General features: G+C 42.1%; 1 protein-coding gene across 1 annotated transcript in view; it reads right to left on the bottom strand.

Moving 5' to 3' along the window:
- Window positions 1–13,572, bottom strand: part of pfkl (phosphofructokinase, liver type) — a 60,938-nt gene that overhangs the window by 29,453 nt on the left and 17,913 nt on the right. Inside the window, exons 3-5 of the mRNA XM_033024340.1 lie at window positions 9,396–9,473; window positions 6,643–6,832; window positions 4,609–4,774 (exon numbers count right to left, since the gene is read on the bottom strand). Coding sequence (XP_032880231.1) covers window positions 4,609–4,774; window positions 6,643–6,832; window positions 9,396–9,473 — 434 coding nt within the window. The remainder of the gene's footprint in view (window positions 1–4,608; window positions 4,775–6,642; window positions 6,833–9,395; window positions 9,474–13,572) is intronic.

The following is a 13,572-nucleotide window of genomic DNA, read 5'->3' as shown; positions in this document are numbered from 1 at the left end:
AATGCAACACGCTGTCACAATGGCACAATACTAAGTCAATTGAGGCCTTACCAATAAAGAGAATTTAAGTTCAAATCACAATGTGGAAGTGTTTCAAGAAAGTTTGATTATTAGTAAAAGTTGTTACATAGATACATAATTTGGAGCAAACGAATTGCTGTCCCCATAGGGTCTTGCTTATGCATAGAAGTCCTCCAATAATGTGTTTCACTAAGGTTCTAAGAATTCTTTCAATCCTGTATTTGGGGTCGGTGGGGGTGCTGCGAGTCGGATGCCCTGCTAGCAGCGTGTCTTTTTCTTTTGGTTTGTCTAAGTGTTTATTTTGGGTGTTTCTCGGTGGGGGTGGTGGGTGGGGAAACCGTTCTTCAGTCACCCTCGATGGAGAGGCGACTTTTTCCATGTCGCTTCTCAGCCTCCCCTCTCGCGGCCTAACAGCTTTCCTGGAGTTGGGCTCAGAGCATCAGCAGTAGGCGCAGCGTGGACTTTTTCCATCGCGGAGTGGGCAAACCCTTGCCGGGGGTTGCCAGAGAGGAGTGATCCGATCGCAGGCCCGCGGACGACGACATCCTGAAGCCGTGGTCTGCGGAGCTTCCAACCGCAGGCGTGGCGTGGACTTTCCATCGCGGAGTCTGGGATCCCCTGCCGGGGATCGCCGGATAAGAGCTCCGACCGCCAGCCGATAACATCCTGATGCCGCAGTCTGCGGAGCTTGCAGCCGCGGGCGGGGCATGGACTTACCATCCGGAGCCTGGGATCCTTTGCCGGGGATCGCCGGAGAAGAGCTCCGACCGCCAGCCTACAACATCCTGAAGCCGCGGTCTCCGATAAGAAAGTGCCGATTCGGATACTCCAAGCAAAACACTCCGAGTGTGTTTGACCGTGCCGACGTCGGAGTTTAGATCATCTCGACGAAAGGGCCTGTGCATCCGGCCATCTGTAGCGGTGACTAAGGAGGGTTCATGGCCCCAACCGAGGGTGAACAAGGAAGGAGGACTGGCTGAACTTTGTGCCTTCCACCACAGTGAAGAATGCTGTGGTGGATGTTTGTGTTAAATCTTATTGTGTATTGTGTGTTCTTATTAAGTGTATCGCTGCTGGGATATTCATTTCACTGCACCTTTGGCTGTATGTGACGAATAAAATTGACTTTGACTTCCTGAGCTATCTTCAGCAAGTAATTCTTGGGGACAACCAAGTCATAAATACAGAGTAACCCATTTTACCTGGAATCTAAGGGTGATGACTATTAAGGGGACTGGTATCTTGCATTAGCCAGTCATTGCAGTCAAGGATTTGTTCCTGCTGCATTATGTTTTTATCTATGACAATGTAGCTAATTATTGTGAATTATTTTTCAAAAACACAGGGAGAACATTGCTCGGAGACTGGAAGATTAAGGCGCAATTGTACTAGATATATAAAAAAACATATTTCCTCTTGTGAGGACTCAGAAAGACCTGTACACTCTAGAGTCCTTAGAGGATTCCAGGGTTTGATTTCGCACTGCCAAACTCGAAACAATTATATTCTGTTTGTGTTTTCCCCAACATGAAAGCAGCAATGCATCACTGCCTGGCATTCTTAGACAGAGAGTGATTAGTATAACTGACCATTCATTTAGGCAGAGGCAAATGAAAATATGATGATTCGAGTCCAAAAATGGATCATTTATATTTCCATTATATCACAGAGGCCTCAATGAAATCTTCAAATTCCTTCCCATAACCCTTGCTTTATTTGCCTATAATATTTTAATAGCAGATTTTCGAGAAACAGGAAGAAATTTTCATCTTCATTGATACAGAACTGCCCAATTCTGAGGATTTCCTTCATTAAGAAGAATGCATTAAAAGTTTAAAAAATAATTGTAATTAATTTATTAATTCCCAACTCTTGATATTTACTCTTGTCCAAGAAACTTTATTTCTCTCATTCATGTTATCTTTCTGCACATCCTCCAGAATCCATAGAAAAATACAATTGTACCAGGAACAGGCCATTCAGCTCTTTAAGCCTTCTCATTCATTTAATGCCCCCTTATGCCTGATCTGATATCTCAATGCCATATTCCTAATTTCTCCCCAAAGCCTTTGATATCTTTTGCATCTCAACATCTATCTTCTTCTTAAATATAAATATAATCAGTGATGATGTTCACAGCCTCACACCCACAACATTGAACAGCAAGCTACAGTGTTGAAGCTCTGGACCACTGTTGGTAACTACAGAGTAGAAATATTAATTTTTGAAGCGAGGTGCCGTTCATCAAGAAATCCTGAGTACTAGCAATCCATTTAAGTAACTGGGTCATGTAACATATTCAGCGTAGATGAATCTGCAAAGCAGGATGAGAGGAATTATTGTGCACAATCACTGCTGTACTATGTCACTAGTACGCATTAACCTAAATTGAGGATCAAGATTTTTCAGGCTCTGTGGGAAAAGTGTCTCTGTAATGGAATTCCTCATAACCCATTGTGCAACCCATCGTTGACCTCCTCCATTCAGCCGGGAGGTGTGGTATTAAATGGCAGCGAAGGCTTAAAGAGCCAAATGGCATGTTCATGGCCCAGGTGATGACTGGAGACAACTCACTGGCAAGCAGCTTACTTCTAGACCTTTTGGTCCTGCATTCCTTCAAGGGCTACCCCATGCTCTTCATTCTGGTTCTCCTTGCTGTTCTTCATCTGCATTATGTTTGCATGATTGTGCAGGATAACATGCCCTACGATGAGTCTCCACACTGCTGGGTGCTTAGTGCAAGACGCCCCTCTAATTGATGCAGCTAATGGAATTTCACATTGAGGAAATCTGTCTGGTAGGTTTGGAGGGTACAGTGGTGTAAGCAGCCTCAATGAGCAGCACTGGACTCCTGGGATCCATCGATCTGGGCAGTGTTGGCTGCTGAAAACAACCAGCAGTGCAGACTCCAACAAGAGGAGGGAGTCACATGTTTCCTAAAAACATGGCATTCTTCTTGAGGAAATCCTCATGATCCACTATCAGCTGCACAATAGGAAGAGAAAGCCCTTTTTGTTGATGAAGAAGTCAGGGCCTACAAGGAAGTGCTATTGGCAGGATTGCAGTCAATGACTATCTGTACCAGTGCAAAGACAGCACTGCTGGTAAATCCCAGCGCAATCTAAGGGAGATTGTTCCTATGAGTGGAGTCTAATTTATTTTGTCATAGGTGCAGAGATTGCATGAATAGTGACATCATTAAGTGTGCATTTGATGCTGGGAAAGTGAACTGAGCTGCTGTGAACGTCATTCTTAAATGTCGGACCCAATTTTGCCATTGGTGTGGTTTCATATCAAAATTGTCACCAACGTGAGTTATTCCGAGTAGAATCAAAATTGTTATCATGTGTTTTCCTTTCCCAATGTTACACAATCCAATTTCCAGGTACACAACTTCTAAGCAACAAATTGAGTATAGGATTATTAAATTCTCAGTGTTTACAACTATATCCCCAATTAATTTCAACCAGCTAATTTATAGAAGCTCCCTTCACTGCCATAGATTGGCTACACCAACAATGTTTTATTATTAGTGACAATTAACTTTGAATGTGCCGTGCTTGAACTTAACAGAGATGGATTGCTATCTGTGATGTATAGAAATTAAATAATGGGATACAAAGTATTATACACTAATTCTACTGATCTGTGCTCAAAGCCTGACTCAGATACTTTGACATCCTGGCACAGAGGTAGGGTGTGGGTCCTAGTCACAATGTAGCATGCCAGAGATTGAATGCACAAAATCCTGTCTGATATTTTGGCGCAGAACTGAGTATGTACTGCACTTTCTGAGGTATCACCTTTCAGATGGAATGTTCAGATGGTTGTAGATTTATTCAAAAGATGTCCCAGAGGTATTTGGAAGAACAGCAGGCAAGTTCTCCCCAGTGAACTCCCCAATATTGAAGCTTAACCAACTTCAGTAACATTAGTCATTATCAGTATTTATTGGCGAGACTCGGCTGAATTGTTGCTTGTCCTATCTTACATCTGTGATAAAAAATATTTAACTATTGTTAACAGATGTGCTGAGATTGCAAAAGCTACAATTGAAATTCAACTTATTTCAATTCAAATGCAAGGAGGAAAGGGAAAGAGGAATAAAGAAGGGAAGAGGTATTGAGAGACAGGCAGACACATCCATAGAGGGAAGGGGAAAGGAAGAGAGAAAACAGAGAGAGAGAGGGCAAATATGCAACTTGGTCAGCATACATCAGTTGGGCCAAAGAGCTGTCTTTGTGCTGTATAACACTCCGAGTCAACTAGGATCAGGATCTATTTTTTTGAGGTACACACGCGCTCTAAATATTGGTGGGTTCCAGCAAGGAAACATGAACACCATAGTTAGAGGAGAGTCATTGGAGAAAGCACCAGAAGCAGTGTGTCTAAAGTTATTTGGCATCTTCCAACACAAACCTCTGGTTATCACCTGGCTCAAACCTTGACAGTTTATGGAGATTCATGATTTCCCTTTTCTTCAGTGGAGCCTGTTTCCCAAAATAACTGCAGTAACATCAGGCAGATTGTGTAGCATGCAACTATCCCCAAACCCTTGCCACTGAACGTGTTCAAAAGAAGACATACCTCTGTGCCGTGGTGGTTATGGCATCAATCACCTCCATGATCCTGTGAAGGGCAGAGTCTGTACCAATAGTCATGTCTGTTCCACAGAAGTCATTATCAATTGATCCTACCATCCCAACAATGTTCAAGTGGGAATATTGTTGGGAAACCTCTTCAGTGATTTTACCTGAATGACAAATAGGAAATACAAATGTATCTGGTGCACAAAGACTTGACGTTGGTGTTTACACATCAGGGATAGAGTTCAAATTTAGCAATTGCTTGGTTCCCAGATTAAGATTATCCTATAATTCAAAGGTATCACCTTTACCGGAAAAATAGAAAAGACAGGAAAATATCAGTCTTGTACATGCATCACAGAAAGTTAATTCGCAGATATGGCAGATAATTAGGAAGGCAAATTAAATGTTGGGCATTATTAGAAAGGAACTAGAGGACATAAGTAACATATTGTTCCAGTTACATGGGAATGTGTTGCAACTGTTGAACTTTATACAATTTTAGTCTGTTTACCAATACATGCTCCACAGGGAATTATGTAAAGATTCACTCTGCAGTTTCTGAGATGATGCAAAGACTGAGTAGTCTAGATGTACATTTGAAGGATGATCTCATTAAAACAGACAACTTTCTTGCAGTGCTTAGAAGGGTAGAAACTGGCCAAGGAGTTTTGGACTGAAACCTATAATATCAGAATAAAGAGTTTTCCCCACTATGAAGTATGGTGGGGAAAATGCCTTTGTCCAGAGAATTGTCATGTTGAGTATATGCCGGGCACAAAACAACAAATATTTGGATTCTATATGGAAATCAAGGGATGTAGAGGACGTGGGAAAGATATTTCAGTTTAGGTAGAAAATGTGCAATAGTCTTAATGAATGGACGAAGGGCATATTTCTACTCTTATCTCATACATTCTTACAAAAAGATTGCTCACAGCATGGACCTCCTCACTAATCAACAGGTTTAACTTTAAGCTCAGTGCAACCATGCTGTTGTCACAAGAAAGAACAGAGAACTGGAGGAATGCAAGAACATAAATGGCCAATTCAGCAAGGCAACAGGCCTGTTCTGCCATTCATCTAGATAATAGCTAGTCTGTGACCCAATTTGAAATGCCTGCCTTTTTCCCATATCCATTAATGCCCTTCATTATCACCAATGTTAATCTCAGATTTAAAATTAACAATTGACCTGACATCAATTTGTGTGAGGTAGTGTGCTCCACTCCCCAGCATTTACTAGTTTAAAGAACCCATATCAGTCTTTTTATCCTTTTTGCTTGGATAACAATCATGATCCAGTTCAAATGGACACCTTCATGTGCATAAGGTCGTAAGTGATACAAGCAGAATTAGGCCATTCGGCCCATCCATTCAATCATGTTCATTCCTAACTCAAAACTGTTGCCAGTGTCCCATGACAAGAAATTGCTCTTTCCCGGGCCACTTCACCATGATTCAATCTCTCAAGCGAAAAATCCAGAGATAATAATCCAAGAAGTCCCGTCCTCCGAAGCCCATCCTTTGATTTACTCTGAGCAATTGGTGCTCTCCAAATAGGATAATTTGGCACTCTGGTATTTACATAGCCCCTATACAGAATAAAACCAGATGCCCCCCTCCCTCCCTCTTCAATATCCTTTCATGCCACCTCAAAATGTTCCCCCATTCTACACAAGGTAAGCAAGAAACATATGGAGCTCTCAATCTAGTTTACAAGATGCCCTGTTCCTCAAATTATAAAATTCCTCCCCCCACAGTTATCCAGATGGTGTGATGGAGAGTATGGATTAAGCTGCCCAGATTCTCCTACCCCTTCAAGTTACTATCTCCAGCAGTGCTCAATGATACCAACATCTAATGATTAATTGCCTGGGGCAATCACAAAAAAAATTGTTGGATTTAGACTGAGAAATGTTGGTAATTCTGCGCAGAATTGCTAGTTAATATTAGAAAAGTCCAGTACATTTTTCAGCTGGCAATTCATTTTTCAGGTTTTAGTAGCAGTCAAGATAATAGATGCAGCACCTACCCTCTTGAACAAGAGTTGCCAGCAGGTCACTCCACTCAGCCCGGAAGATATTGGCCCCAGTTAGACTGCCATCACCCCCAATCACGCACAGGTTGTTGATGCCATGTTGGACTAAGTTGTAAGCTGCTGCCAGGCGTCCTTCTCGGGTGCGGAAACTCTTGCACCGGGCACTGCCAATGATAGTTCCACCCTGTCCACCAGAGAAAGGAAAGATTCTACTGAGACTTGCCCATGCGCTACTACGGCTTTGGGTATGAATGTTCATTTGTTGAGGATGCATTGAAAGCTAATCAGGCTCATGCAAAAGGAAATCAATGGATGTTAAAAGCTAGTCTTGATTATATTAAGCCTAGTCTCTAGTATCTTTTGCAAGATACTGATCACCATCTCAGATTGCGCTACCAATTCTGGAGCCTAAATAGGCAGCATGGGTTTCTCATGGAATAACTGGAAGGCTTGTTCAGTGTGCTTGTGACTTCTCAGTTTCAGAATCCATTTTGAGACAAGTTTCTACATCTACTTTAATTTTCTTTCTGAACCTTCTTGTCTTCAATAAATGTATATCTTTCTGTACATACGTATAAAAAATATTTTCTTTAAAAAAAAAATGATCATCTACTATTGTTTTCTTAATGTGTACATTTTAAGTTTGCTTTTCCCTCTGGATTCCTCACCCTTTTGCCATGCACCTCCCTCTATCTGATCTGCCCTTTCAACCCTGGCTTTGCTGTTTTAATTGCTCAGACTTTAGATCGGGCCACTATCAACAGCTGCATTCCTACTGCATTCCTCCCACCACTGTTCAAGTGTTTAATAATACTGTCAAAGTCCACTCACTGATTTTGCCAACACAATATTTTTGTCTCTCTTAAACAAATGTACGTTCTAATGCCATTATTTTTTGTTAACACACTGGCCATTTCTGACAGTTTAAGTCCATCCATGGAGTGCCTTATTGGGGAGGGTTACTTCTTGATTCTTCTACGCTGATGCCAGAAATCTTTCAGACAGGTTCAAATTGGACAACATGCTGTCTTAGCCTCACAGTCCTTTAAATGTAGTCAACCTCCAGGTTTTGGCACTAGAATGTGAGGCTGGAGCCATGGACTATATTGGCATGCTCCTTAAGTGATGATTGTCTTACACTGCCCACCCTCACACCAACTATCCCCACCCCACTGTCCCCTTCCCCAAGAATCTCAAAGCATTTTCCAGACATGTTGATGCAAGTCTCACAGAGGCAGCTGTTTGGATTGGACAAGCAATGGGGATTGGATATCATTCCACACAGATACATGCTAATTTGAGACACGATGCCCAAAGGCAGCAGGACAGACATTAAAACGGAAATTACAAATAAACTACGATAAACACAATCTGTCCATTATCTCCCGAGCACAATGATTCCTCTGGCCAAGCAACAAATAACAATAAACAGCACTAATTAAATGTATTGGCATGGTAATAACAATTGTGTGAATGGCTTTGATCATGTTTTTGTTAAATAAAGCTTGCTAACTATTCTATATTGAATAGTTTCTAGCATAAAATGATGAGCCAACCATTTGCAGTTAATGGAAGCAGCAGCAGTGGGTTGCAGACACAATCATCATGTTCCACAAGCAGCATTCTGTCTCACAACCCACCTCCAAATCCCTCCTGCACCCAACACCAAACAAATCCCCCATTTGCTACAATGTTGCAATGGCACAAGCAACCAATGCCAGAAACAGAACGATCTTACCATTGATGGCACTCCATCACTACAAGTGAAAATGATGAAATTTCACTATGAATGCAACCTGGGGCAGAGATAGATGACAATTTGTACAGAAAGAAGGATACCTATAACATATATGGTTAAAAAAAACGTGAGCAAGTAATTCAAATTTTTTTTTTTTAAATCCAACCTGAAATCCAACAAGATTTCAGCTCAACCATCAAGGAACTATTTCTCCCATCCCTTTCATCATTTAGCTGGGTTAAATTCTCCAACTGCTAACCATGCAGACCACCTGTACTATGAGAACATCAGACTAATCACAATGATTTCTGCACTCACAGGTCATTTCACTCACTGTCCAATGATTACAGCTTCTGACAGCTACAGTATCTGTCATAGGTCAAGTTATGCAAAAACATTCTGCACGGCTGCCAAAGTTAGCTTATTGGAAAATGGTTAGTAAAACATCCCATCTGGATGGAGTCTAAAGACAGCCACAGCCTTCAGCAGTTTGATTTGAGGCAACCGTGCCTTTGCTCCACAATTTCCTTCCTCAAGATATGCTGCCAATTTAAGCAACGAATGCTGTGTAATTCTGAGAAGTTCCTGGGCTCAGTTTGATTGTTGGAGAGAGAACATAATTTGAAAGGTGCGATTGCAATCAGGTGGCGATACTAAGAGAGATGTCCACGTATGTACAATCATACTTTCAAATGTACAAAATATGATCTCCAAGATGCAGTAAAAGTGGATAAGATAGTGCTGGAAAGCTTGGCTGTAACCAAGACTTGTATAATATCTCACAGGAGTAACTCATCTTAAATTTGAGTGTGGATTCCTCAGACAAGGATTAGTGTTGTAGCTACAGGTCTGCTCTCTGGTTTACAGTAGAGGTGAAAGTGAACAACACATATCTTACACAAATTTTAAAAATATTTGACTGCAGGGATTACATTTAACTATATTTTCTAAACCAGAATCTTCTTGTGCAAGACCTATGGAACAGAATGACGAGATGTCTATTACTTACAAGTTGGATGATATTGGAAACGCTGTCCCATTCTGCTAATTTCAAGTACTGCTCACCACCAACAAGCCCTTCGTAACCCTGCAAAGCAAAGACAAACCTGTTAGATATTTGAGAATCCCTAGGTGTCCTTGCCCCTCCATTGGTAACCATACTTCCTGCTCGTTTGTTTCTCCATTCAAGTAGATTAGAAACATAGAAATTAGGTGCAGGAATAGGCCATTCGGCCCTTCGAGCCTGCACCGCCATTCAATATGATCATGGCTGATCATCCAACTCAGTATCCCGTACCTGCCTTCTCTCCATACCCTCTGACCCCTTTAGCCACAAGGGCCACATCTAACTCCCTCTTAAATATAGCCAATGAACTGGCCTCAACTACCCTCTGTGGCAGAGAGTTCCAGAGATTCACCACTCTGTGTGAAAAAAGTTTTTCTCATCTCGGTTTTAAAGGATTTCCCCCTTATCCTTAAGCTGTGACCCCTTGTCCTGGACCTCCCCAACATCGGGAACAATCTTCCTGCATCTAGCCTGTCCAATCCCTTAAGAATTTTGTAAGTTTCTATAAGATCCCCTCTCAATCTCCTAAATTCTAGAGAGTACAAACCAAGTCTATCCAGTCTTTCTTCATAAGACAGTCCTGACATCCCAGTAATCAGTCTGGTGAACCTTCTCTGCACGCCTTCTATGGCAATAATGTCCTTCCTCAGATTTGGAGACCAAAACTGTACGCAATACTCCAGGTGTGGTCTCACCAAGACCCTGTACAACTGCAGTAGAACCTCCCTGCTCCTATACTCAAATCCTTTTGCTATGAAAGCTAACATACCATTCGCTTTCTTCACTGCCTGCTGCACCTGCATGCCTACTTTCAATGACTGGTGTACCATGACACCCAGGTCTCGCTGCATCTCCCCTTTTCCTAATCGGCCACCATTTAGATAATAGTCTGCTTTCCTGTTTTTGCCACCAAAATGGATAACCTCACATTTATCCACATTATACTGCATCTGCCAAACATTTGCCCACTCACCCAGCCTATCCAAGTCACCTTGCAGTCTCCTAGCATCCTCCTCACAGCTAACACTGCTCCCCAGCTTAGTGTCATCCGCAAACTTGGAGATATTGCCTTCAATTCCCTCATCCAGATCATTAATATATATTGTAAATAGCTGGGGTCCCAGCACTGAGCCTTGCGGTACCCCACTAGTCACTGCCCGCCATTGTGAAAAGGACCCGCTTACTCCTACTCTTTGCTTCCTGTTTGCCAGCCAGTTCTCTATCCACATCAATACTGAACCCCCAATGCCGCGTGCTTTAAGTTTGTATACTAATCTCATATGTAGGACCTTGTCGAAAGCCTTCTGGAAGTCCAGATACACCACATCCACTGGTTCTCCCCATCCACGCTACTAGTTACATCCTCGAAAAATTCTATAAGATTCGTCAGACATGATTTACCTTTCGTAAATCCATGCTGACTTTGTCCAATGATTTCACCACTTTCCAAATGTGCTGCTGTCCCATCTTTAATTACTGACTCTAGCAGTTTCCCCACTACCGATGTTAGACTAACTGGTCTGTAATTCCCCGTTTTATCTCTCCCTCCCTTCTTAAAAAGTGGGGTTACGTTTGCTACCCGCCAATCCTCAGAACTACTCCAGAATCTAAAGAGTTTTGAAAGATTATTACTAATGCATCCACTATTTCTGGAGCTACTTCCTTAAGTACTCTGGGATGCAGCCTATCTGGCCCTGGGGATTTATCGGCCTTTAATCCATTCAATTTACCCAACACCACTTCCCGACTAACCTGGATTTCACTCAATTCCTCCAACTCCTTTGACCCGCGGTCCCCTGCTATTTCCGGCATATTATTTATGTCTTCCTTAGTGAAGACGGAACCAAAGTAGTTATTCAATTGGTCCGCCATATCCTTGTTCCCCATGATCAAATCACCTGTTTCTGACTGCAAGGGACCTACATTTGTTTTAACTAATTTCTTTCTTTTCACATATCTATAAAAACTTTTGCAGTCAGTTTTTATGTTCCCTGCCAGTTTTCTTTCATAATCTATTTTTCCTTTCCTAATTAAGCCCTTTGTCCTCCTCTGCTGGTCTCTGAATTTCTCCCAGTCCTCTGGTATGCTGCCTTTTCTAGCTAATTTGTACGCATCATCCTTCGCTTTGATACTATCCCTGATTTCCCTTGTTATCCACGGATGCACTACCTTCCCCGATTTATTCTTTTGCCAAACTGGGATGAACAATTTTTGTAGTTCATCCATGCAGTCTTTAAATGTCTTCCATTGCATATCCACCGTCAACCCTTTTAGAATTAATTGCCAGTCAATCTTGGCCAATTCACGTTTCATACCCTCAACGTTACCTTTCTTTAAGTTCAGAACCATTGTTTCTGAATTAACAATGTCACTCTCCATCCTAATGAAGAAATCAACCATATTATGGTCACTCTTGCCCAAGGGGGCACGTACAACAAGACTGCTAACTAACCCTTCCTCATTACTCAATACCCAGTCTAAAATAGCCTGCTCTCTCGTTGGTTCCTCTACATGTTGATTTAGATAACTATCCCGCATGCATTTGATAACTATCCCGCATAGATTCTTACAAGCCATCTCTTTGACCGAGCTGTCCTAAGATTGGCTTTTATTAAAATCTGACAGTGTGCACTTTAACCACGTGATTTTTTATATTACAAATCTCAAAGTGCTGGAGTAACTCAGCAGGACAGGCAGCATCTCTGGAGAGAAGGAATGGGTGACGTTTTGGGTCAAGACTCTTTTTCAGACTGATGTCAGGGGTGTGGGCAGGACAGAGATAGAATGTAGTTGGAGACAGTAAGACTGGTGGGAGAACTGGGAAGGAGGACTCTATCCAAGGACCCCAACAGTCTTTTCAGGTGAGGCAGAGGTTCACTTGCACCTCTTCCAACCTCATCTACTGTTCCAGGTGCCAACTCCTGTATATCGGCGCGACCAAGCGCAGGCTCGGCGATCGTTTCGCTGAACAACTCCGCGCAGCCCACCTTAATCTACCTGATCTCCCGGTGGCTCAGCACTTTAACTGTCCCTCCCATTCCCAATCTGACCTTTCTGTCCTGGGCCTCCTCCATTGTCAAAGTGAGGCCCAGTGCAAATTAGAGGAACAGCACCTCACATTTCGCTTGGGTAGCTTGCACCCCAGCGGTATGAACATTGACTTCTCTAACTTCAGATAGCCCTTGCTTTCCCTCTCTCTCCATCCCCTCCCCTCCCCAGTTCTCCCACCAGTTTTACTGTCTCCGACTGCATTCTATCTCTGACCCGCCCACTCCCCTGACATCAGTCTGAAGAAGGGTCTCGACCCGAAATGTGACCCATTCCTTCTCACCAGAGATGCTGCCTGTCCCGCTGAGTTACTCCAGCATTTTGTGTTTACCATCGATTTACACCAACATCTGCAGTTATTTCCTACTAATATTCCCTGTGATGCTTGATGTCAAATTCAGTTTGTTAACAATCCTGTACACTTCCTCGGGAGGTTGTACTCCTGTAACAAAGGCATATAAATCCTAATTGCTTTTAACTCACTTTGTGAGTTTCAGTGACAGCTCAAGTTCCCATGAGTAACTCCAGAGCTTCATGGCCAAAGAACAAATAAAATAGCTTTCCTTTTCGTAGAGTTTTCTGGGAAGATGCTGAATGCTTGCCCCTGTTAGTGAAAATACAAATCCCTAGCCAGATTGCAACACTCAATTTCAACCAAAAATTGGGAATATAACAGGACTAAATTCAACATGGGAAAGGCAGACATGTTATAGAAGTTTACTTTTCAAATAATTCAGTTTGTTAAAATCTGTAACAACTTACTAGATAGCAAACTAAGCGTGAACTATTTAAATTGTTCAGAAGTTAAGAAAGTGAACGGCTTGCTGAAACTGGGAATATGGTATTTGTTTCAAGCATCAAGATGAAATTAAGTTTTTTAATTTATGAAGGAATTAAGGACATTAATCCAAGTGAACTGTTGACGGCATGAAATTTCAGACACCAGGAGTGTGTTTTAAATCTACATGACTAAAACCAAGGATGGAAAGCGAAAAAAAAAAATTCTATAGCCTGTCCATAAGCACTTCACTCTCAAAACATTACCAGTAAATGTGGCTATTAGTGTACAGAT

The sequence above is a fragment of the Amblyraja radiata genome, chromosome 7 (genome assembly GCF_010909765.2).
Source record: "Amblyraja radiata isolate CabotCenter1 chromosome 7, sAmbRad1.1.pri, whole genome shotgun sequence".
NCBI lineage: Eukaryota > Metazoa > Chordata > Chondrichthyes > Rajiformes > Rajidae > Amblyraja > Amblyraja radiata.
This window is presented reverse-complemented; position numbering and strand designations above follow the sequence as displayed.